The sequence below is a fragment of the Myotis nattereri genome (genome assembly GCF_964212035.1).
Source record: "Myotis nattereri genome assembly, chromosome: 10".
NCBI classification, from domain to species: Eukaryota; Metazoa; Chordata; class Mammalia; order Chiroptera; family Vespertilionidae; genus Myotis; species Myotis nattereri.
In genome coordinates, this window is record NC_138085.1 from 38,908,685 (window position 1) to 38,935,772 (window position 27,088).

The following is a 27,088-nucleotide window of genomic DNA, read 5'->3' on the forward strand; positions in this document are numbered from 1 at the left end:
TGTGTACTCTTTTTTATCCAAATTCTTAGTGTTTTGAAATTCATCCTAGTTGCTGCATGTATCAATACTACATTCCTTTTCATGGCTGAGTAGTGTCCCAATGTGTAAATATTCCACGACTGGTTTATCCATTCACCTGTCGATGGACATTTGGGTTGTTTCAAGTTTTTTATTATTACAAATAAGGCTTCTATAAACATTCATCTAAACTCTTTGTATAGACATATGTTTTCATTTCCTCTTGGGCAAATATCTAGAATTGAATGATTAAATCACATGGTAGGTATATTTTAAGTTTTTAAGATACTGTCAAACTGCTTTCCAAATAGCTATACCACCTTACATTCCCGCCAGTGTGTACGAAAGTTTCAAGCACTCCTTGTCAGCACTTGGTATGGTCAGTGTTTTTAATTTTAGCTTTTCCAATATGTCAGAGGCACTCTCTCATTGTGGTTTAATTTGCAGTTCTCCAATGACCAATGATGTTGAGCACCTTTGCTTGCACTTATTTGCCATCTATATATCTTCTTTGATAAAATGGCTTTTCAAAATTTGGTCCATTTGGTGAAGGATGTTATTTTTTTATTTATGGACTTTTTAATCATGGTTAAATCAAGAGTAGTGTGTTAAATCATTGTATTGTGAAAATATTCCATACATTATGTCCTTTATTAACCCAAAAGCACAAATAGATTTCTTAAAAATATGAGCAAATGAAAAACTAAGTGTTCCCTATAGAGTAGCATAAAATGTTTATAAAATCATTAAACAGCTCAAAGGTAAAATTAAATGCTTATCTAGATCCAAGAATTGCCTGGGTCTGTTTCTAAAAGCTTTGTAACTTAAAAAGAAATTAAATATAGGAAAAGAAAGAGCAATTTTAAAGCTTCCAATTTATAAAATAAAGAAAGCTCTTGAAAAAGATTCGAGGAGGAAAAAACACACACACACAGAAGCCAATGTTCTCACACTAGCCAGTTTGGTTCAGTGGATACAGTGTCCGCCTGCGGACTCAGGGTCCCAGGTTTGATTCCGTTCAAGGCCACATACCTCAGTTGCAGGCTCAATCACTGGCCCTGGTTGGGGAACACATGTGCAGGCAACCAATGGATGTGTCACTCTCACATCGATGTTCCTCTGTGTGTGTGTGTGTATCTCCCTCTCCTTTCCACTCTCTAAAAATCACTGGAAAAATATTCTTGGGTGAGGAATAACAAACACACAAAAAAGTCAGTTTTCTCAAGAGCCAAATACTGAACCAACAATTCAAAAACTACGGATTACGCAGTGTAATTAATTGTTGCAATGAAATGCTTTAAAGCAGGGGTCCTCAAACTTTTTAAACAGGGGGCCAGTTCACTGTCCCTCAGACCATTGGAGGGCCAGACAATAGTTTAAAAAAAAACTATGAACAAATTCCTATGCACATTGCACATATCTTATTTTGAAGTAAAAAAACAAAACGGAAACAAATACAAAATTTGTATTTGCATGTGGCCCGCAGGCCGTAGTTTGAGGACCCCAGCTTTAAAGTGTGCAATCTGCCCTAACCGGTTAGGCGCAATGGATAGAGCGTCAGCCTGAGGACTGAAAGGTCCCAGGTTTGATTCCGGTCAAGGGCATGTACCTTGATTGCGGGAACATCCCCAGTAGGGGGTGTGCAGGAGGACGCTGATCGATGTTTCTCTCTCATCGATGTTTCTAACTCTCTATCCCTTTCCCTTCCTCCCTGTAAAAAAAAATCAATAAAATATATATTTTAAAAAAATAAAGTGTGCAATCTATGTATGTAAAATTTGCTGAGTTTACACACTAGCATCTCCATTATTTTGTATTCAGGTTGCTTATAAAATAGCTTTTCTATCTGAAACATCAGAAAGCAAAAAATCTGGCTAAAAATGCCTGAAAATTGCATTTAGCTAAATTGTAATACTTTAATATGGTTAGACGATGATGCAATCAACAAAGAGATCACAGCAGGCCACAAAGTCCCTATTCCAGTCAGTGAGCAATGGCAATGGATCATACACACTATTTGATCCCAGTGGGACCCCAAAGAGAAGGGAAATAGGGCAAACTTGAGCTTTGGGATGCAGCAGCTGCAGCAATGCAGGGAACAATGAAACCTAAACATGGCACTCATGGACCTTTCGAAAACATTTGGCAGTTTCAGGGCTGGGCCTCTGACAGCTAAGAAGAAAGCTTGGCAGCCTGGGGGGCATCTGCTTTGACAAGTTTCCATGATGTTGTCAACTCCCAAATTTTACCCTTAGCCCTCTTGCCTAAACTTCAAATTCCCATATCCAACTGTTTTTGCAACATCTGCCCTCATTGAACAGCTCTCTCAAGCTCAAGGTGACCCAAACTCAACTCTTCACTCTGCCTGAAATGTGCCTTATTTACAGTCATCTCCATCACAGTTAATGTTTATGCTGTACCTTAAATGGCTCTTCAGCATCTAATGAAGATAACTCAGGTATCAGGAACTTTTTATTTTATTTTTTTCAGTTGATTCCACTTCCATAAACTTACTCTACTTTAGTTCTCTGAGTGGTAGCAGGCTTTCAGTCCTTCCTGGGCATTCCCAGAATCCAGTCCCTCATCCTGAGAAGGCTGAGCTGGGCTGTCCAGGATCTTAGGGAAGGAAGATCTTAGGGAAGGAAGCTCAAGGATCATCCCCACCAGCTAGAGGAGCTACCACAGCTGTGAACAGCACCCACCAGAGGAGCTGCTGCCAACTGAGGAGCAGCTGCTACCACAACCACCCGAGGAGCAACCACAGCCCAAGAAGCCACTGCCATCCAAGGAGCACCCCCTGAACGACTCAACATCTAGATATATTGGTGAGATCAAACATGGGTAAACAAAGAAACCCCCAAAGGAAAGAAAAGGAGGACTTGCCAGAAAAGCAGCTAAGTGAAACAGAGGCATTCAGCATGACAGAAAAAGAATTCAGATTAAGGGTCCTAAAATGCATAAACTGGATGAAGGAAAAAATCAACAACTTATGCAAGAATCAAGAAGAAACGGATGAAAAAATCAACAACTTATGTAAGAATCAAAAAGAAACGGATGAAAAAATCAATAAATTATGTAAGAACCAAGAAGAAATAAAGAGTGATATAGCTGCAATAAAAAACACCATTGAAAGTTTCACCAGTAGACTAGAAGAAGCGATGGACTGAATTAGCGAATTAGAAGACAGGGAAGCAAAACGCACCCAAACTGAACTAAAATTGGAGAAAAAAATTAAAAGACAGGAGGAGAGCCTAAGGGTGCTATGGGACAACATGAAATGAAACAACATACAAATAATAGGGGTGCCAGAACAACAGAAAGAGGAACAAGGGTTAGAAAACCTATTTGAAGAAATAAAATCAAAAAACTTCCCTGAGGTGGGGAAGAAAAAAGTCACACAAGCACAGAGAGTTCCAAACAAGGTGAACCTGAAAAGACCCACATGAAGACACATCATAATTACCATAGCAAATGTTCAGGACAAAGAGAGAATCTTAAGGGCTGCAAGAGAGAGACAGTAAGTTACATACAAGGGATCTCCCATTAGATTATCAAATGATTTCTCAACAGAAACACATCAGGCCAGAAAAGAATGGACGGAAATTTACAAAGAGATGCAAAGCAAAGGACTGAATCCAAGAATACTCTACCCAGCAAGGCTATCATTCAAAATTGAAGGGGAAATAAGAAGCTTCACAGACAAAAATGGCTAAGGGAGTTGATCACCACCAAGCCAGCAATGCAAGAAATGCTAAAGGGACTGGTGTAAAAAGAAGAAATAAAAAGCTCAGAAAGAAAACAGCCACAAAAAATAGAAATGGCTACAAACAAGTACCTTTCAATAAGAACTTCAAAAGTAAATGTACTAAATGCTCCAATCAAAAGACATCAAGTGGCTGAATGGATAAAAAAAACATGACCCATATATTTGCTGTCTACAAGAGACCCACCTCAGAAGAAGGGACTCACACAGACTGAAAGTGAAGGATGGAAAAATACCTTTCAGGCAAACGGAAATGAAAAAAAAGCTGGTTTAGCAATACTTATATCGGACAAAATAGACCTCAAAGTGAAGGCCATAACAAGAGATAAGGAAGGCCACTTCATAATACCAAAGGGATCAATACAACAAGAGGATATAACCCTGATAAACATATATGCACCCAATGCAAGAGCACCCAAATACATAAAAAAAAATTCCTGGAAGATATCAAGGGAGAGATCGACAACAATACAATCATAGCGGGGACTTTAATACACCACTGACATCACTGGATAAATCCTCTAGACAAAAAATTGGCAAAGAAACAGCAATCCTAAATGACTAGCTAGATCAGATGGACTTAATTGACATCTTCAGAACATTTCACCCCAAAGCCATAACATATACATTCTTCTCAAGTGCTCACGGGACATTTTCAAAAATAGACCACATATTGGGTCACAAAAAAAGTCTCCCCAAATTCAAGAATATTGAAATCATACCAAGCATCTTCTCAGACCACAAGGCCATAATATTAGAAATAAACTACAATAAAAACAACCCAAAATACTCAAACACTTGGAAGCTGAATAGCATGTTATTAAATATTGATTGGGTTACTAATGAGATCAAAGAAGAAATTAAAAACATCCTGGAAACTAATGACAATGAAAACACAACAATCCAAAACCTATGGGACACAATGAAAGCAGTCCTGAGAGGAAAGTTTATAGCTCTACAGGCCTATCTCAAAAAACAAGAAAAAATGGTAGTAAATCATCTAACTCTACATCTCAAAGAACTGGAAAGAGAGCAACAAGAAAAGCCCAGAGTGAGCAGAAGGAAGGAGATAATAAAGATTAGAGCAGTAATAAATGACATAGAGACCAAAAAAACCATACATAAAATCAATGAAACCAAGAGCTGGTTCTTTGAAAGGATAAACAAGATTGATGAACCTCTAGCCAGGCTCACCAAGAAGCAAAGAGAGAGGACCCAAATAAACAAAATCAGAAATGATAGAGGCAAAATAACAGACCCCACAGAAATACAAATGATTGTTAAAAAATACTATGGGCAACTCTACTCCAACAAACTACACAACCTGGAGGAAATGTACATATTTCTAGAAAAATACAACATTCCAAAACTCAATCAGGAAGAATCTACAAATCTCAACAGGCCAAAAACTATGGAAGAAATTGAATAAGTCATCAAAAAGCTTCCAGCAAACAAAAGCCCAGGACCGGACAGCTTCACAGGGGAGTTTTACCAAACATTCAAGGAAGAACTAAAACCTATCCTCCTCAGACTACTACAAAAAATTCAAGAGGAAGGAACACTTCCAAGATCATTCTTTGAAGCCAGCATCACCCTCATACCAAAACCAGATAAAGACAACACAATGAAAGAGAATTACAGGCCAATATCCCTCATGAACATAGATGCCATAATCCTCAACAAAATCTTAGCAAATCGGATCCAGCAGTACATCAGAAAGATCATACATCATGACCAAGTTGGATTTATCCCAGGGATGCAAGGATGGTACAATATCTGCAAATCAATAAACGTGATACATCACATAAACAAATTGAAAGAAAAAAAACACATAGTCATATCAATTAATGCAGAAAAAGCTTTTGATAAAATCCAACACCATTTTTGATAAAAACTCTCAGCAAGGTGGGAATAGAAGGATCATACCTCAACATAATAAAAGGCATATATGACAAACCCACAGCCAACATCATACTCAATGGACAAAAACTAACACCATTTCCCTTAAGAACAGGAACAAGACAGGGATGCCCACTCTCACCACTCCTCTTCGACATAGTACTGAAAGTATTAGCCATTGCAGTTAGACAAGAAGAAGAAATAAAAGGTATCCAAATTGGAAAAGAAGAAGTAAAACTGTCCTTATTTGCAGATGACATGATGCTATTTAATAATAGACAAACATGGTAATTAACCATACCTCTGACACACTTCCCATTGGCTAATCAGGGTGATATGCAAATTAACTGCCACCAAGATGGCAGCTGGCTGCCTGGCAGCTGAAGTGAATAGGAGGCTTGGTTGCCCTGTCGATGGAGGAAGCCAAGGTTCCCCGCCTGCCGCTGCCTGGCTCTGAGCTCCTGAAGCAACAGCTCCAAAAGATACAATGTTTCAATTATAGAAGCTAAAAGATGGCGGTTAATTTGTATACGCAGGCTCCAAGCAGTGGAGCGAAGCCAAACAGCCCCGAAGCTGCAGAGCAGTGAGGCCTCACCGCCCAGGGATCAGCAGAGCCACAAGGCGTCCCACCCAGGGTCAGTGGAGGGGAGAGGCCTCCTGGCACTAGGATCAGCAGAGCCGCGAAGCCTCCCGGCACCAGGATCAACAGAGCGGAGAGGCCTCCTGGCACCGGGATCAGCAGAGCCACAAAGCCTCCTGGCACCGGGATCAGCAGAGCGGAGAGGCCTCCAGGCACCAGGATCAGCAGAGCAGAGAGGTCTCCTGGCACCAGGATCAGCGGAGCCATGAAGCCTCCTGGCACCGGGATCAGCGGAGTGGAGAGGCCACCTAGCACCAGGATCAGCAGAGCAGAGAGGTCTCCTGGCACCGGGATCAGCGGAGTGGAGAGGCCACCCGGCACCAGGATCAACGGAGCAGGGAGGCCTCCCGGTACCGGGATCAGTGGAGCCGCGAGGCCTCCCGGCACCGGGATCAGCAAAGTGGAGAGGCCTCCCGGCACCGGGATCAGCGGAGCGAAGAGGCCTCCTGGCCCCTGGAGCAGTGTCATGGTGGCGGTGCCGCAACCCCCAGATAGACCCTTCTCTGTGGGTGACAGGGTCGGCACCCCAACCCCCTGATCGGCCCTGCTCTGTGGGTGACAGGGGGCAGCACACCAACCCCCTGATCGGCCCTGCTATGTGCATGTCAGGGTGGGGGCGCCACAACCTCCTAATCAGCCCTGCCCTGAGCGTGACAGGGGGCTGCGCCCCAACACCCCCCATTGGTCTTGCTCTGTTCCTGACAGGGGGCAGCACCCCAACACCCTGATCGGCTGGCTCTGTGTGTGACAGGGTGGCGCCACAACTTCCCAATCTGCCCTGCTCTGTGCGTGACAGGGGGTGGCGCCACAACCTCCCCGTTGGCCTGCCTTGAGTGTGACAGGGGGCAGTGCCCCAACCCCCCAATCGGTCCTACCCTGAGCGTGACTGGGGGTGGCATCGCAACCTCCCAATCCGCCCTGCTCTGTGCATGACAGGGGGCAGTTCCCCAACTCCCCAATAGGCCCTGCTCTAAGCCCGACCAGGGGCTGCGGGGCAGGCACCTAGGGATTGGGCCTGCCCTCTGCCACCTGGAAGCGGACCTAAACAAGCAGGTCATTATCTCCCGAGGGGTCCCAAGTGGAGCTATGAGAGGGCACAAGTGGAGCTGAGGGACACTCCCCTGTCAGTGCACAAATTTTTGTGCACTGGGCCTCTAGTATTATACAAAAATACCCTAAAGACTCCATCAAAAAACTATTAGACTTAATAAATGAATTTGGCAATATAGCAGGATACGAAACGCCAAAAAATCTATGGAATTTCTATACACCAATAGTGAACTTACAGAAAGGGAGACTAAAAGAACAATCCCATTTACCATCGCACCAAAAAAATTAAGATACCTAGGAATAAACTTAACTAAAGAGGTAAAAGACCTCTACTCAGAAAATTACAGGACGTTGAAAAAAGAGATAGAGAAAGACATAAACAGATGGAAAAACATACCATGTTCTTGGATTGGTAGAATCAACATCATTAAAATGTCCATACTACCCAAAGCAATCTATAAATTCAACACACTTCCCATTAAAATACCAACGCCATATTTCACAGACCTAGAACGAACTCTCTAAAAATTCATCTGGAATAACAAAAGACCCCAAATAGCTGCAGCGATCCTGAGAAAGAAGAACAAAGTAGGTGGGTTCTCAATACCAGATATCAAGCTGTATTACAAAGCCACTGTTCTCAAAACTGCCTGCTACTGGCACAAGAACAGACATATAGATCAATGGAATAAAATAGAGAGCCCAGAAATCGACCTGAACCAATATGCTCAATTAATATTTGACAGGAGGCAAGAACATACAATGGAGTTAAGATAGTCTCTTCAATAAATGGTGTTGGAAAAATTGGACAGATACATGCAAAAAAATGAAACTAGACCACCATACACAAAAATAAACTCAAAATGGATAAAGGACTTAAATGTGCGATGGGAAACCATAAAAATACTAGAGGAATCCAAAGGCAACAAAATCTCAGACATATACCGAAGCAATTTCTTCACTGATACAGCTCCTAGGGCAGGGATCCTCAAAGTTTTTAAACAGGGGCCAGTTCACTGTCCCTCAGACTGTTGGAGGGCCGGACTATAGTTTAAAAAAAAAAAAAAACTATGAACAAATTCCTATGCACATTGCACATATCTTCTTTTGAAGTAAAAAAACAAAACGGGAACAAATACAATATTTGTATTTGCATGTGGCACCCGGGCCGTAGTTTGAGGACCCCTGTCCTAGGGCATTGGAAACTAAAGAGAAAATAAACAAATAGGACTACATCAAAATAAAAAGCTTCTGCACAGCAAAAGAAACCATCAACAAAACAACAAGAAAGCCCACTGCATGGGAGAACATATTTGCCAATGTTATCACCGAAAAGGGTTTAATCTCCAACATTTATAGGGAACTCATACAACTTAACAAAAGGAAGATAAACAATCCAATAAAAAAATGGGCAAAGGACCTAAATAGACACCTTTCAAAAGAGGATATTCAAAAAAGCAAGAGACATATGAAAACATGCTCAAAGTCACTAATCATCTGAGAGATGCAAATCAAAACAACAATGAGGTACCATCTCACACCTGTCAGAATGGCTATCATCAACAAATCCACAAATGACAAGTGCTAGAGAGGATGTGGAGAAAAAGGAACACTCGTGCACTGCTGGTGGGAATGCAGACTGGTGCAGCCACTATGGAAGACAGTATGGAGTTTCCTCAAAAAACTGAAAATGGAACTCCCATTTGACCCTGTGATCCCACTCCTAGGAATATATCCCAAGAAGCCAGAAACACTAATCAGAAAGGATATATGCACCCCTATGTTCACAGCAGCACAATTCACCATAGCTAAGATCTGGAAACAGCCTAAGTGCCCATCAGTAGATGAATGGAAAAGAAAACTGTGGTACATCTACACGATGGAATACTATGCTGCTGTAAAAAAGAAGGAATTCTTACCATTTGCAATGGCATGGATGGAACTGGAGAGCATTATGCTAAGTGAAATAAGCCAGTCAATGAAGGAAAAATACCACATGATCTCACTCATTTATGGATAATAAAGACCATTATAAACTGATGAACAACAATAGATACAAAGGCAGAGCAGCCTCGAACAGATTGTCAAACTACAGTGGGAAGGCCGGGGAGGGTTGGGGGCGGGAGGGGAGGGTAAGAGATCAACTGAAGGACTTGTATGCATGCATATAAGCATAACCAATGGACATAAGACACTGGGGGGGGGGGGTCGTTAGGGGAGGCCAGGGGATTGTCAAAGGCGGGGGGAAAAGGAGACATATGTAATACTCTTTGTAATACTTTAAGCAATAAAACAATAAAAAAGTCATTTTCCTTTAAAAAATCATGATTTCCACACATTTAAAAATAACTTTTTCTTCATATTCAAATGTAATGCAAATTAATTGTAGAAAGTAAAGATCGTCCAATAAAGTCACTATCAACACTTAGTTTAGAGCCACTACCCCTGAAAATGTCATCATCACTCAGTTCATTCTTCTCCTTTGTTTTCTTTTCATTTCTTCTCCTCTCTCACTCTCTCTCCATGCATATTGTTTTTTTAAAAAAGGTAAAAATTGCCCAGCTGATGCAGCTCAGTTGTTTAGCGTCTACCTATGAACCAGGAGATCCCCAGTTCAATTCCCAGTCAGGGCACATGCCCAGGTTGCAGGCTCGATCCAGGTGTGGGGTCTGCAAGACGCAGCCAATCAATGATTCTCTCTCATCATCAATGTTTCTTTTTCTCTCTCCTTCTCCATTCCTCTCTGAAATGAATAGAAATATATTTTTTTAAAAGGTAAAAATTATTCATCCGGGATAACCATGGCTAACAGTTCTGTGTGTATTGCCATACATTTTATGACTATGGAAATATATATTACAAACTCATGGGGAAGTGTGGGACATTTCAGGATAGGTTATTAGAAGGAACTTAGGGCTTGCACTAGGTGTTTGCAGGAGGCTTTAAGGAAGCAGGGCTTTGCTCTGGGTGGGGTTTTGCCAGGAAGTGGGGTAATTCTATGACTGGGTGTCTTACTAAGTCTCATCAAGACAGAGGGACAACTAACATGATGCTGGAGCAGGTGAAGGATTGGTAAAGCAGCAGCAGCCACTCCTCCAGCCGGAACAGGTGGATGCCTGGTCATTCTCGTGGTTTGGACAATGTTCCTATTTTGTCTGTGTACAGACATGATTATAGAGTGATCTTGTTTTTTCTCAGTCTGTCACATCACAGCGTAGACTTAGCAGATGCTGGTGTCCTGTGAGGTGGGAGAACGCAAGGGCTACAGATACCTTGGTTTGCAACTAGGACACCTGGGAATTGCAAGGTGATCACAATCTATGATGAGTTATAGTGTTACTAGAGGCCTGGTGCACAAATTCCTGTACAGGTGAGGTCCCTCTGCCTGGCCTGCAGGATCGGGCCAAACCACCTCTCTGACATCCCCAAGGGGTCCTGGATTGCGAGAGGGTGCAGGCCAGGATGAGGGACCCCACTGGTGCACAATCGGGGAAGCGGGAGGTTGGCCAGCAAGGGAGGGACAGCAGGAGGGCTCCAGGGTATGTCCAGGCCATCTCGCTAAATCCTGACCGGCTGGACCCCAGCAACAAGCTCAACTACCGGTCAGAGAATCTTCCCCATGGTGGTCAGTGCACATGATAACGAGTGGTTGAGTGGCCTCAGCATATCATTAGCATATTACACTTTGATTGGTTGAACGGCCAATGAATGACTGAAAAATTAGCATATTAGGCTTTTATTATATAGGATGATGAAATCATGGGCAAACTGCCTAAATCCAGTAAATCTGAGAGGCTATAGGTTTTAAGTGTGATAAAAGATTAATTTGGTGGCTATGTGTTGGGAGAAGCTACCTTAGGAGAAATGGCTTCTTCACTTTAGAAGTAGCCATTCAACTCTACCCTTCTACAGCTAGTTCTGTTCCCTCAGTCTATAGGCCAGTTCATAATGCATACATCCCAACTCAGCTAATTTTAGAAATTAGTTACATTAGAAATTAGTTACATTAGACATGAATGTTTCTCTACAAACTCACAGAGGCCAAAAAAACATTGCTTTATTTCTGTGAATCAATTTGACCTGAACTCCCAGTCACTTCAGAAGGAAATATTTTATCTCAGGCATCTTGATGGTGGCCATATTTCTCCCTAGAATTGAATATGAATTCATGGGACTCATGTGGCTCCCACAAAGGACAGAAGAGTCTGGTTCCCCAGACTGCTGCTGCTGAAAAGTTCATTCCCCAACCACTCAGCCAATGGGCAGGCAGCTCCATCCTTTCACACTAAAGACTCTTCCCCCTCATCCTCAAGGCCCTGTCTCTAGCATCCACCCCTCCATCCAAAGAGCTTGTGTCACTTCTGTGTGACAGCATGGAAAGAGCATAGGTCTACATCACTCAAAGACTAAAACAGCCATCCCCACTCTCACCTCAGGCAAGGGCCACTTCCGCCTCCTCGCTTCTTATAGAGGAAGGAATAGGAGCTTACCTATCATATGCGAGTAAGAATGTCTTGAAAGGAGAATACTAAAAATGTGTGTTGACTGTTTGCATTCCTGGGCTTGCAGGGGCGAATTCTAGGAACTCCTCCTGTTGGGTTAAGCCAGTGCTGTGCTAGAGCTCCCTTGGCTCATACGAGCCAATAATGAGCATCTCTTTCTGGCTCTATTTTCAGTAAGGCAACGTGAGTAACAGCAGGCAATGATAGGAGTGACAAGCTGAAGGTAACAGTTTAGGGATCAGGGAACAGAGCCAAAAACAGAGGGGTATTTAAGAGTGAGGGCCAGGAAGTGAGGTACAAGTCCTGTCTTCAACCTCCTTTACTGTGTGAAGCCAGCCAGGTCTCTGGCTGCCAGAATCCTCACAATTGTCCCTGTAGGAATCCTGCACCCTCCTTCAGCTCTCTTCCCTTCCCTCACCCCAAAGATAATGTTATTGTTCACACGATTTCTCTAGGGGCTGGCTTCACATTCCTGAGCTCTCACTCATTCGTGGAGCTTGAACTTTCCAAATAAGAGGTGATTTTCCTCACTTCACGTCTATTCCCATCATTCCTCATTTTTCCTACATTCCTCATCCCATTTTCCTCAAACCAGAACCACTGTTCAAGAACCGAATGCTCAAATCCACCAGGATCTAATCCAAGGATGTCAAACTCATGGCCAGTGGGCTGCATCATGAGTTTGATATGTTTGAATTCCTCCCCTCCCCACCCTTGGAAAACTCTTCTCTTCACCTCATCAGAGACCCCAGACCCCTCTGATATCTCCCCATCTCCTTTCCTCCCTCAAATGGAATTAACACATAACCTTGAGAGTAAAGTGAGGAAAACCGAAGAACACACACCTTCCTTCATTCCCACCGAGAAGGACTAATAAGGTCACTAAGGTCAGACATCTGAGGATTACAATAAACCACAGGCTCTGTCTCCCATGGGCCTTATACACTGGCTGCTAAGATCTGGCCAGAGATGACGTCTGTGTGAGGCGTCTTCCACCAAATGAAACTTAAAGTGATACATGTGTCATGGTTACCATTTGGTTAAGCTATAAGATTATGGCGGAAGAGTACAATTTTTAGACAACCACCTCTACTGGTATACATAGTGCTTTATTGTTTACATGTTCTCATTTAATCCTTGTAGCAACCTTGAGGTAGGTATTATTATCCCCACTTTACAGATGAATAAGCCAATGTTCCTAGGTTAGATTACTTGCTGAAGATCATACACTTATTAGGGCATAGTCACTGATAAGTCCAAACCCAAGGGGACTCTTTTGGGTAATTCACAGGCTGCCGCCAAGGAAAGTAGAGCTGAAAACTTCAACTGGGAAGGGCTGGATCATTCACTGGAGATCTAAGGGGGTGAGGGGAGTTCTCCCACCAGGGATGAATGAGGCACATTTACAGGCCAAGACCCGAACCGAGCAGGAGAAGCCTAAAGCAAGTGCGAGCCATGAAGCTGGAAGAAGTCTTTAAGTTTAGTGAGAGTTGATAGTGTCTTCAAATATGCACAGAGCTCAGCTTCCAGGGTCTGGAGAAATGAGACAGCATCCAGGAGCTGCAAGTCCATGGGCTGGCCACAAAGCTGGTGAGCCGAGGCAGAGAGCTGCTGCTGAGTGGCACCATCTCAGCTTGGGCAACGGAGTCATGACTTGGGGGCAGTGGTCCTTTAACTGTGTTAAGGCCTTGAGAATCTGATGAAAGCCATAAAATATCCACCCCCCGCCACCCCCCTCAAAATAAAAACAGACACACATATACAGACAACATTTTGCATATGATTTCAGGGAGTCCATGGACCCCCACTGGAGAACTAACTGCTTTAGGGCAAGGGTGTCAACCTGAGTAAAGTCACTGATACAAACTTATCTTTACACTGCTTGTATTTCCTGACTGTTCCCCTTCTGTTGTTCCCTAATATTTAGAATGTTGTGAAATTTATTTTTAATGGGAGCCAAGGAAAGGGGGTCCAGCCTGCACTCCAGCCAGAGAAAGAGAGCAGCTGTGCATGGCAGTGGTAGCAGCCAGGAGGCAAAAACAAACAGAAATATGGGGTCACATGTACTGCTACCCTTCCCACCCAGAAGGCCTCTTTGGGAGTGTTTCTCAACTCAAGAGAAGGGTGGTGAGAAGTTATTGGTGGAGTGGGGCAGTTGTTTATTTCCTTTTAGAAAGCCATTCCTTCACTGGCTATAGGGTCTAAAGTTCTGCAATCAATTCCCCACCCAACCTTACCCCTCCTTACCCCAATGAATACACCTGAGCAACGGCCCCATCATTCATGCACATTTGGCAGGTGTCCTATGAACACTCATATATACACACATGCTCTTTCATGGAAGAAGGAAAAGTGAGGTGGAGGGGGTCATGCAAACACCACAGAGAATTAGACTAACTGGAAGAATCAGCAAAACCACTCCAAGGACTCAGTGCACATTAGCTTCCAAGCACCTCCATAGCTCCCCCTTCTGGCCAGTGTCAAACCAGAAGGCAAAATCACAGCTATGTTCTATGCCCCTCCCCAAATTCATGGGCCCAAAATAATGGGACAAGACTGAAGGGGTTACTGGGGTTCAGAGAGCAGGGGTGGGAAAAGCCCTGATTCACTGCAGAGAGAAGTTCTGATCTCTCATGGGAATCAGGAATCAGGACACAGACAAAGGCCTGGCCTGGAACCCATCTAGGGCCAGAGAGGGCTGACACTGAAGTCAAGTGATCACTCAAAGGCCAAAGAGAACTCAGAGGCCATGATGGTTTTCCAGGCCCAGTGACTCCAACATCTCAATGGTCACTCCATTCCAGTGGCCAGTCATGCACTAGTGGTCATTTGCCCAGCCCTAGATGGGTGTTTCATCACATGTGGCCAGAGGAGCGCCAGATAACTGAATATGGGCTGGGCTCGGGCAAGGATCAAGCAGAAAATGTGGAGGGAAGCCACCAAAGCCACTGCCCCTCTAGCTAGAGCCAGAGGCAGCCGCTCATCTTCAGGAGAGAGAGGGAGGATCCTGGCTGGGGCTTGGAGTCCCAGATGGTGGCGCCTCCGGGTCCAAGCCCACCTTGTCGCTAGCCAGAAATTCCCTCTGTCGCTGTCGCTGCTGACATAGACCAATCAGGAAGAGAGTCAGGGAAGCTGCAAGAATCCCCAGAAAAAAGACAGCCAGTCCAGTCCCCACAGTCCGGGCCCGTCTTGCGGGGCCCAATTGGCTGCCCCATACCAAGGTATAAGCCGCTACCACGCGGGCTGCCCCACCCTCCTGACATTCACAAGCATAAGCACCCATGGCCCCTGGGGTTACCACCACCTCTAGCCCATCCCTCCGGGGGGTAAAAGCAGTCACTCCACTGGGCTGGTGCCACACACAGGATGCCCAGGCTGAGCTTGGGGAACATGGCAAGACCACATGCACAGCTGTCGCCACAAGAACTTCAAACACTACTGGGTGTTCTGCAGAGAAACAGCAAAGGCATAAAAGATAGTGAGGCTATATGCTGGGAGGTGGAGGGCTGATGAAGAGAAACATTGAGGGATATCAGATTTGAGAAGGAACCAAGGGGGCAAAGCTAAAAGGAGATTCTCAAAAAGGGTAAGGCCCAGGTCACTGGCTACCATAGCTTCCAGGATCCAACTTTCAAAGTGGGTCCAAAATGGACAACTTTCTAGCCTCTTTCCACCCAACTCCACCCACATTTCTTTAAGCCAGACAGACCTCCAGGCTCTTTAGGACACAAAGAAGAGACATCCGCTGACTCTATGTCTTGGACCAGCCTAAAAAGAAGAGAATATTTGATAAATCCAGTGTCAATATTCCTTCTATACTCCTCAGTGCCACAGAAAATTCACTTACTCATTATATCTCCCATCATCTCACTAATCACTCCTGGAATTATCAGTCAACATTCTCATCATTAAAATTTCCCCCAATACGCCTCATGACGATTAACATGTCAAATTCTACATACGTTCTAGCAGACAACAGAAAATTAAATCTGCACTAGGTCTGTTGGAAGGATGTTTGGTGGTGTGCTTTAAAAAAACATTGGAACCTTCCAAGAAATATAGCTGACTGTCCAACCATAAGATTTCTCTGGAAAAAAAATATTAAAACTACAGGGTCTGGGGGGGTTTTTTTCTGTTAAAAGAAAGGGAGAACTTCTCTATAAAAGTTAATCAAAATTCTGTGAGGGTCAGTGAGATGACGTTGTTTCAGAATGCTGCTCATCTCTATATAGGAACTCTTTCTTCAACAACTGTTGGTACCTATTGGCCTCTAACAGATCTGTTACAAATCATACAATCTTGGTACTTTCAGGATTTCAATGGGCTGTGTCTGACAGAAGGACAGCAAGACAGGCTGCTCACTCTGAACTTCCTGGCACCACTACCAGAGGGAGGGAGGGAGGCCAGGGAGACCTCTAGTGGGCTGTCAGTGAAGACCAGGTGGAACACACAAAAGCTTCAACCAAAAGTAGATTCCCTTTGACTGTGAATTCCTTCAACATGAATTGGAGCCCCTGAAATAAGCTCTGAGACTAGTATGAATATGTCAAAGTCTCTGGGTAAAACCAAGTTTGCTTAGTCTAGCTGACAGTGGGGAACATGGGAAGGCCATAGGTGTGGCAATAGCCACAGGAACTTCATGGTCTATGTTTTCTCCCTTATATGAATTGAGGTATGAAAGGTAGAGTGCACAGAAGTACCAGCTTGGTCATTTCTCATATTACTAATAAGTATACTGGCATGTATACACACCCCACATCCTATGCACATATACATATATATGTGGAGGGGACCCCAAGGCTCCAGAACACAAGCTATCCAACACCAATTAAATTTTTATTTTAATGAATATTAAAACAATAAAGGAAAGAATAAAGCACTTGTTTTCATGTGAGATGTGTCAAAGTTCTCCCAAGAGAAACTAATATACCAGATCAAATTTCTTAACCAAAATCAATAAACAAAAACAAGTATATTTGTAAGATAGGGGTTTAGTAATATGCACAAATATACAGTAAATTAACTGGGCTTCAAAATAGGAATTCATGAAATCAGTCTGAAAAAATACCTTTCAAGCATTCAATTAAAAATTACTCATTTGAGATCTTGATTGGCTGTTCCTGGAAGCGTATACACCCAAAGACCCAGCATCCAGAGATCGGCTGCTAACCCAGAAACACTGGATCTGGGGCAGCCCAACTATGTGGAGCCCTGCTTCTTCTCATGAAAAGCAGAGAGAGAACTATATAACCAAACACCTGGAGAAGAGAGATCATGGGGAGACCAAGAACCAGCCCGCATATGAAAGAAAAACAGGCATCACCAGAAAAGGAAGTAAATGAAATGGAGGCAACGGAGGCAAGCAACTTGTCAGAGAAAGAATTCAGAGAAATGGTTATAAGGTGGATGAAAAGAATGGAAGACAAATTCAACAATATGTGTAAGAACCAAGAGGAAATGAAAAATGACATCACTGCTATAAAGAACACAATAGAAAGCATCAACAGTAGACTAGAAGAAGCAGAGGACCACATCAGTGAGCTAGAAGACAAGGTAGAAAAAATACCCAAGCAGAGCAGCTTCTAGAAAAAAAAATTAAAAAGCAGGAAGAGAGCCTGAGAGAACTCTGGGACAACACGAAATGAAACAACATCCACATAATAGGGGTGCCAGAAGGAGAGGAAACTGAGCAAGGAATAGAAAACCTATTTGAAAAAATGACAGAAAACTTCCCTGATATAGGGAAGAAAAAACTCACACAAATCCAAGAAGCTCACAGAGTCCCAAACAAAATGAACCCCAAAAGACCAATGCCAAGGCACATTATAATTAAATTGGCAAACACCAACGACAAAGCAAGAATATTAAAAGCAGCCAGAGAGAGACAGAAAGTCACCTACAAAGGAGCCCCCATCAGACTAGCAACTGATTTCTCAACAGAAACACATCAGGAAAGAAGGGAATGGAATGAAATATATAAAGTCATGCAAAGGAAGGGTCTGAATCCAAGAATACTGTACACATTAAGGCTATCAATCAAAATTGAGGGTGAAATCAGGTGCTTCTCCGGCCAAAAAGGTCTTCGGGAGTTTATTACCACCAAACCTGCAATGCAAGAAATGCTAAAGGGTTGGCTCTAAAAAGAAAAAATAGGAAACAAAGAAGGAACACAGGGGTAAAGAATAAAAATGGAGAAACCAAGATGGAGGCATAGGTAAACACCGGAGATTGCTGCCTCGCACAACCACTTCAAAAATACAACTAAAAGACGAAATGGACATCATCCAGAATCATAGGAAGGCTGGCTGAGTGGAAATTCTACAACTAGAAGGAAAGAGAAAAGCATACCAAGACTCAGAGGAGGTGCGGTGCGGAAGTAAAATACAAAGGTGTGGAGGTACATGCGGGGAGAGCTGGCGGCTGAGGTCACGATTGTCTTTTTCAATCAGGAGGGAGTCTCAGGCTCTGAGGTCCAGTTCCAGGCAAGTCTCTGGGGACCCAGACTCATACGGGAGAAACGGGACTGTCTGGCATCGGTCGGAACTCGAGGGCAGCTTTCTCTCAGAGGCACACGCAGCGATTGCCGGGGCCTCTGAGGACAGGACTGAGAGCAGCCATACTGCTCGCTCTACCCGCCCAGTTGATCCCCTGGGGCTCCGCCCCACCCAAGCAGTCCAGGGAGGCTTTTGCATATGAAAGGCCTGGCCCTTTGTAATCTGAAAATTACTTAACAAACTGCAGCTGCCCAAGGTCCCAGGGCAACTTGCATTGCTTTACAGCTGGCTTCTGCTGGGTAGCCTCAGGAAGAGGCTAGATTAGCACCTCCTTAGATCCAAGAGCCAGTGTACCCAGTGGTCTGAGTGGGACCGTCCAATTACAACTCCGCAGATCCATAAGGGACACACTCAAGGGGCACACTCAGTGAGTACCAAGGCCCCATGGATGCAAGTCTTGCCCCAGAAGGGTGTCTTCAGCACAGAAGTTCTCCCACCGTAGACACAGCTGATTCTCACAGCCAATTGGCCTGGAGGTCAATTCCTCTCAGTGTTACCTACTGTGCACAAAGCCCACAAGGGGGTGTACCAAGAGTGTCTACCTCAGGTAATTTGGGAGGCTGAGCCATTGGGCCCTATAGGACACTTAGCACAGAAAGCCACTCTATCGACACACTAAAGCATAAAAAATGCTGAGACAAAGAAACAGGACACAAATGACAGAAATGGAGGAAAGCAAACTACTGGATATAGAGTTCAAAACCACACTTTTAAGGTTTTTCAAGAACTTTCTAGAAACCGCCAATAAACTTAATGAGACCCTCAAGAAATCTAGTGAGACCCTTGATGTTGTGATAAAGGACCAACTAGAAATTAAGCATACACTGATTGAAATAAAGAATATTATACAGACTCCCAACAGCAGACCAGAGGATTGCAAGAATCAAGTCAAAGATTTGAAATGTGAAGAAGCAAAAACACCAACCGGAAAAACAAAATAAAAAAAAAATCCAAAAATACAAAGATAGTGTAAGGAGTCTCTGGGACAGCTTCAAGCGTACCAACATCAGAATTATAGGGGTGCCAGAAGATGAGAGAGAGCAAGATACTGAAAGCCTGTTTGAAGAAATAATGACAGAAAACTTCCCCTACCTGGTGAAAGAAATAGACTTACAGGTCCAGGAAGCGCAGAGAACCGCAAACAAAAGGAATCCAAAGAGGAACACACCAAGACACATCATAATTAAAATGCCAAGAGCAAAAGACAAAGAGAGAATCTTAAAAGCAGCAAGAGAAAGAAACTCAGTTACCTACAAGGGAATACCCTACGACTGTCAGCTGATTTATCAACAGAAACTTTGCAGGCCAGAAGAGAGTGGCAGGAAATATTCAAAGTGATGAATACCAAGAACCTACAACCAAGATTACTTTACCCAGCAAAGCTATCATTCAGAATTGAAGGTCAGATAAAGAGCTTCACAGATAAGGAAAAGCTAAAGGAGTTCATCACCACCAAACCAGTATTATATGAAATGCTGAAAAGTATCCTTTAAGAAGAGAAAGAAGAAGAAAAAGGGAAAGATAAAAATTATGAACAACAAATACACATCTATCAACAAGTGAATCTAAAAATCAAGTGAATAAATAATCTGATGAACAGAATGAACTAGTGATTATAATAGAATCAGGGACATAGAAAGGGAATGGACTATTCTTGGGGGGAAAGGGGTGTGGGGGATGCGGGAAGAGACTGGACAAAAATTGTGCACCTATGGATGAGGACAGTGGGTGGGGAGTGAGGGCGGAGGGTGGGATGGGAACTGGGAGGAGGGGAGTTTTGGGGAGGTAAAGAGGAATAAATGTAATAATCTGAACAATAAAGATTTAATTTTTTTTAAAAAAATGGCAACTAACAAGTATCTATCAATAATAACTTTAAATGTAAATGGATTAAATTCCCAAATCAAAAGACATAGGGTAACTGAGTGGATAAGAAAACATAACCCATATATCTGCTGTCTACAGGAACCCACCTCAGAAAAAAAGACGCACACTGACTGATGGTGAAGGGATGGAAAAAGGTTTTTCAGGCCAGTGGAACTGAAAAAAAAAGTCGGGGTAGCAATACTTATATCTGACAAATTAGATCTCAAATTGAAGGACATAAAAAGAGATAGAGAAGGCCATTTCATAATACTAAAGGGAGCAATCCAACAACAAGAAATAACTCTGGTAAACATATATGCACCCAATATAGGAGCACCCCAATACATAAGAAATCTTCTGGAGGAGATCAAGGGAGAGATTGACAGCAATACAATGATAGTAGGGGACTTTAACACCCCATTATCACCATTGGACAAATCCTCTAAACAAAAAATCAGCAAAGAAACATCAATCCTAAATGACTCACTAGATCAGATGGAATTAATTGACCTTTTCAGAACATTTCATCCCAAAGCCACAGAATATACATTCTTCTCAAGTGCACATGGGTCATTTTCAAAGATAAACCATATATTGGGTCACAGACAAAGTCTCTTCAAATTCAAGAAAATTGAAATCCTATCAAGCATCTTCTCAGATCACAATGGCATAAAACTGGAAATCAACTACAATAAAAACAATCCAAAAAAATCAAACACATGGAGACTAAATTGCACGCTATTAAACAATTACTGGGTTACCAAAGAGATCAAAGAAGAAATTAAAAACATCATGGCAACAAACGACAATGAAAACACAACAATCCAAAACTTATGTGACACAGCGAAAGCAGTCTTGAGAGGGAAGTTCATAGCTCTATAAGCCTACTACAAGAAACAAGAAACAATGAGAATAAATCACCTAACCCTACAACTCAAAGAGTTAGAAAGAGAGCAACAAGAAAAACCCAGTGTAAGCAGAAGGAAGGAAATAATAGAGATCAGAGCAGAGATAACCGACATAGAGACCAAAAAAACAATACAGAAGATCAAAAAACCAAGAGCTGGTTCTTTGAAAGGACAAACAAGATTGATGAACCTCTAGCCAAGCTCACCAAGAAACAAAGAGAGAGGACCCAAATAAACAAAATCAGAAATGATAGAGGCAAAATAACAGACCCCACAGAAATACAAAGGATTGTTAGAAATTACTATGAACAACTCTACTCCAACAAACGAGAAAACCTGGAGGAAATGGACATATTCCTAGAAAAATATAACCTTAATGAGTAAGAATCTGAAAATCTCAACAGGCCAAAAACTATGGAAGAAATTGAAGCAGTCATCAAAAAACTTTCAGCAAACAAAAGCCCAGGTCCAGACGGCTTCACAGGGGAGTTTTACCAAACATTCAAGGAAGAACTAAAACTTATCCTCCTCAGACTATTCCAAAAAATTCAAGAGGAAGGAACACTTCCAAGCTCGTTCTATGAAGCCAGCATCACCCTAATACCAAAACTAGACAAAGACAACACAATGAAAGAGAATTACAGGCCAATATCCCTCATGAACATAGATGCCAAAATCCTCAACAAAATCTTAGCAAATCGGATCCAGCAGTACATCAGAAAGATCATACACCATGACCAAGTAGGATTTATCCCTGGGATACCTAAGATACCTAGGAATAAACTTAACTATGGAGGTAATAGACTTATATGCGAAAAACTACAGGACACTGAAAAAAGAGACAGAGGAAGACTTAAACAGATGGAACAACATACCATGTTCATGGATTGGTAGAATCAACATCATCAAACTGTCCATACTACCCAAAGCAATCTATAGATTCAATGCAATCCCCATTAAACTACCAATGGCATATTTCACAGATCTAGAACGAACGTTCCGAAAATTCATCTGGAATAAAAAAAGACCTCGAATAGCTGCAGCAATCCTGAGAAAGAAGAACAAAGTAAGTGGGATCGCAATACCAGATATCAAACTGTATTACAAAGCCACTGTTCTTAAAATAGCTTGGTACTGGCACAAGAACAGACATATAGATCAATGGAATAGAATAGAGAACCCAGAAATCGACCCAAACCACTATGCCCAATTAATATTCAACAAAGGAGGCAAGAGCATACAATGGAGTCATGACAGTCGCTTCAATAAATGGTGTTGGGAAAATTGGACAGATACATGCAAAAGGATGAAACTAGACCACCAACTCACACCATACACAAAAATAAACTCAAAATGGATAAAAGACTTAAATGTAAGACGGGAAACCATAAAAATACTAGAGGAATCCACAGGCAGCGAAATCGCAAACATATGCCGAAGGAATTTCATCTCTGATACTGCTCCAAGGGCAATGGAAACTAAAGAGAAAATAAACAAATGGGACTACATCAAAATAAAAAGCTTTTGCACAGCAAAGGAAACCATTAACAAAACAACAAGAAGACCCACTGGATGGGAGAACATATTTGCCAATGATATCACCTATAAGGGTTTAATCTCCAACATTTACAGGGAACTCATGCATCTTAACAATAGAATGATAAACAATCCAATCAAAAAATGGGCAACGGACCTTGATAGACACCTTTCGAAAGAGGACATACAGAAGGCCGAAAGTCATATGAAAACATGCTCAAAGTCACTAATTATACAAGAGATGCAAATCAAAATGACAATGCGGTATCATCTCACACCTGTCAGAATGGCTATCATAAACAAATCAACAAACGACAAATGCTAGAGGGGATGTGGAGAAAAAGGAACCCTTCTGCACTGCTGGTGGAAATGCAGACTGGTGCAGCCACTGTGGAGAACAGTATGGAGCTTCCTCAAAAAACTAAAAATGGAACTCCCATTTGACCCAGTGATCCCACTTCTAGGAATATATCCCAAGAAGCCAGAAACACCAATCAGAAAGGATATATGCACTCGTATGTTCATAGTAGCACAATTCACCATAGCTAAGATTTGGAAACAGCCTAAGTGCCCATCAACAAATGAATGGATTAAAAAACTGTGGTACATCTACACAATGGAATTCTACCCTTCGGTAAAAAAGAAGGCACTCTTGCCTTTTGCAACAGCATGGATGGAACTGGAGAGCATTATGCTAAGTGAAATAAGCCAGTCAGAGAAAGATAAATACCTCATGATTTCACACATTTGTGGAACATAGAGAACAACATAGACTGATGAACAGGGACAGATCCAAAGACAGAGAAACAGCAATCAGACTATTAATCCCCAGAGGGAAAGTAGGGGAGGGAGGGGGCAAGGGGAAGAGATCAACCAAAGGACTTGTATGCATGCATATAAGCCAAACCAATGGACATGGACAACAGGGCGATGAGAGGATGGGGGGATGGGGGGGAAGGAGGATGGGGATTTAATGGGGGGGGGGGGAGATGAGGACACATTTGTAATACATTAACTAATAAAGAATTTTTAAAAATTACTCATTTGAAAGGAATCTCAATTAAAGATTAAAAGACTTATCATATCAACCAATTATAACTGATGGACATTACTTTGATTCTGACTTAAGCAAACTATCTGTAAGTATATGCAAATGGGAAAATCAGACATTGATTAGATCAGCCGTGGGCAAACTACGGCCCATGGGCCGGATCCGGCCCGTTTGAAATGAATAAAACTAAAAAAAAAAAAAAGACCGTACCCTTTTATGTAATGATGTTTACTTTGAATTTATATTAGTTCACACAAACACTCCATCCATGCTTTTGTTCCGGCCCTCCGGTCCAGTTTAAGAACCCATTGTGGCCCTCGAGTCAAAAAGTTTGCCCACCCCTGGATTAGATAGTTGATGACATTAAGAAAGTGAGTTTGCAGTATGATAATGATAACATGTTTACATTTTTTAAAGCCTTTCTGTGTTAGAGATACCCACAGATTTATAGATGAAGTGATGTGATGTCTAAGATTTGTTTTAAAATAATTGGGAGTAAAGTAAAGTAAGACTGGTCTGTAGATGGTTGTTGAAGCTGAGTGATAGATACATGAAAATTCATTATACAATCTAGTTTTTGAATATTTGAAATTTCCTATAATAAAATGATTTTAAGAGATTTCTTATCTGATACAGATATATAATGAAATATTGTAGATGAATATAAAGTCAGGGAAATGCTTCAATGTGGCACATGATTTTAAGTTAACTGCTGAGTGTAAAATGGATGATGGGATTCCCAAATGGACAAAACAAGACCATTTGGGAGGTTATTGGAGTAATCCAATTAAGAAATGATGATGGCTAGGACAAGAGTGATAGCAGTAGAGAAGGAAAGAAGTTGCTGTGGACAGAGGATATAACAGATGGAGCTAGAGTCAGGACCAACTGCAATATAGTGCAGGCAATTTCCGGCTTGAGCAACTGGATTCACAGAGGTCCCTTCAGAGAACCATGTGAAAGAACGAGAAAACAACAGTGCATGCTAAGACCTGCTAAATTTGCGCAGTTTATAAACCACCCAAGTAGGCAGTTGAATAAGGAATTGTGTAGCTCAACTACAGATACATCTGTAGTTGTCAACAACACTCAGTTGGTGTTGAAAGTAAAGGGAATAATATCACCTAGAGCGCATAGACATGTAAAAAGAAGGACTGAACCGTGAGAAACATCAAATTTCAGAAAATGCATGGAAAGGAATGAGTAAAGGGAGACGGCTGGTGAGACACGGAGGAAAACTGGGAGAATGCAGAGTCCTAGAAGGCAACAGGAAAGAGTATTTCAAAGCAGGAAAGAGGGAGTTGGCAGCTGTGGAAACACTTCTAGAAGCTCTTATAACATGGACACTGAGCAGTGTATGGCAACATGAAAGTCAGTCACATGGTCTTGGGCAGGTCCAGCAAAGTGACAGGAACATGGATAAGGCCGCATGATGGACAAACAGATGAGTTAGTAGGAACTGACAAACACAGTGACACTAAAAGAAACACACATGGCTGCATGAACAGATCAGAAACAGGCAGATATATGGAGAGGTCAGAGCTCTGTGACAGCAGGCAAGAGGCCAGGGCAGCCACACTCACCCTCCATGCTCGTCAGCATGGGCCACACAAGCATCTAGCTGGAAGCTCCAGGCACAGACAGGGTCCTGGGCCAGGATGCACTCTGAGCAGCTCTGGAGACGTCCACAGTTGGTTGTGTTCACTTGTGTTACCTCAGTATGGGAGCCAACCAGTAGCCAGCTCTAGAGAAAATTAGTAAAAAAGAGGACTATGCTGCATCTCCCAGACTTCTGGGTCAGAAGCTAGCTCAGATGTCTCCCCACCAGACTCCCCGAAATCTATTACTCACTTGACACAATTTCAAATTCTCAACTGGCTGTGGCTCTGGGAATAAGGCCAGATCCTCAAGGACGCTGAGCGCAGATCCAATACGCACAGCTCTGTGGAGGTGTCCATCCTCTAGGAAGCAGGCAGAGGGCATGACATAATGACACACTGTACCTGTGCCTGGGAGTCTGATACTTCTAAATATACAACCCTCTCTTTGACAAACGCATGTGTGCACAGAATGGGCAATATACTTGGCTACTAAACATACCTGTCCCCAGGTAGAGCACATCATACTCTTTCCCTGAGAGGCTGGCCACCCTGTGGGCCACAACTCTGAGATAGACTGTATCTGTAGTGACCAGCAGGGAGTGGCCATCAGCTGGAAGCACTGGCCTGTACATGAGGGGGTGATCCCGGATGAAGGTGAGCACACGGTCAGGCAGGAAGATTGATGAGTTGAACTGCTGGTATTTCGGGTTATTAGCAATGCACTAGGGAAAAAACAGTACAGGTGACAATGCTTCCCAGGGGCCCGGAAGTATCCGCAATGCTTACTTGGGCTCTTGCTCTAATGAGGCGATTCTGGCATGGGGTGAAGAGCTTCCCCAGACCTCTTACCTCTCCAGGTCTGGGCTGGGGTACCTCACTCTCCATGACAGGCTGTCCCCTGTTGCAGTCATCTCTCAGCTCTCTGAAGGGTCCATTAAGCACTGTCCGAATGTCTTGTGGTTGGAAGGCACAGACAGCTGAGATGTCAGCCCCCTCCCTGGAAGAGACACAGGTTGGAACCAGATATCTGAAGAACACTAGGTAACAACTCACGCCCTGGCAAATGAGATGACCCATAAGAAATGCATAGGAGCCATGCATCCGGTTTCTGGGAGAAGCCACCCCCTCTAGAAGAGACAGCACTGAAAGGTGCCAGCCCCATGTGTCTCCCACCCTGTAATTCTCCTCCACACCAGGACCTCCTCACCACTGAAAGAAAAAGATGCCATAAAACATGGGGGCCAATACTCCAGTCTCAGGTCGAAGAATAGCCATGTCCTGCAGGACACTAGAGGCCCGGCCATCTTCGGGCCCTGGACACCGCAGGTCAGCCTTCAGAAAGGTCGTCCACTTCTTCTGGAGGACCCTACGGCCCCCATTGTCCCCCTGGGGTGACAAACATTGTAGGGAGAATGTGGAGACCAATACAAGTTTCCCCAGACAAGGACAGATGGAGAGACAGATGCATAAAAATGCAATGTAGAGATACAGACAGAGTTAGCAGTAGGGAATGATACAGGGGTAGACAGGGTCACAATGATGGGGACTAAGTTCATTGTTGCACTTACAAAGTACTATGTTATGTGCTTTCCATACCTTATCCTAGTTAGGCCTCAAAACAATCCTTATAGCTAGGCATCATCAATATCCTCATCTATAAGGATGCTAAAGAACCTGACCCAAGTCACAGAGGCAGGAAG

The 27,088-nt window shown here is 43.0% G+C and overlaps 1 protein-coding gene across 1 annotated transcript in view; it reads right to left on the reverse strand.

The window, feature by feature from the left end:
- Positions 1–14,711: 14,711 nt before the first annotated feature.
- LOC308526074 (semaphorin-4F-like) overlaps positions 14,712–27,088 on the reverse strand; it is a gene marked incomplete at its 3' end in the record, with an annotated part of 38,793 nt that continues 26,416 nt past the window's right edge. The window contains 9 exon segments of the mRNA XM_081101044.1: positions 14,712–14,830; positions 14,833–14,867; positions 14,869–15,319; positions 15,582–15,640; positions 25,371–25,531; positions 25,639–25,748; positions 25,888–26,110; positions 26,238–26,385; positions 26,596–26,774. Of these exon segments, the coding sequence (XP_080957170.1) occupies positions 14,712–14,830; positions 14,833–14,867; positions 14,869–15,319; positions 15,582–15,640; positions 25,371–25,531; positions 25,639–25,748; positions 25,888–26,110; positions 26,238–26,385; positions 26,596–26,774 (1,485 nt within the window).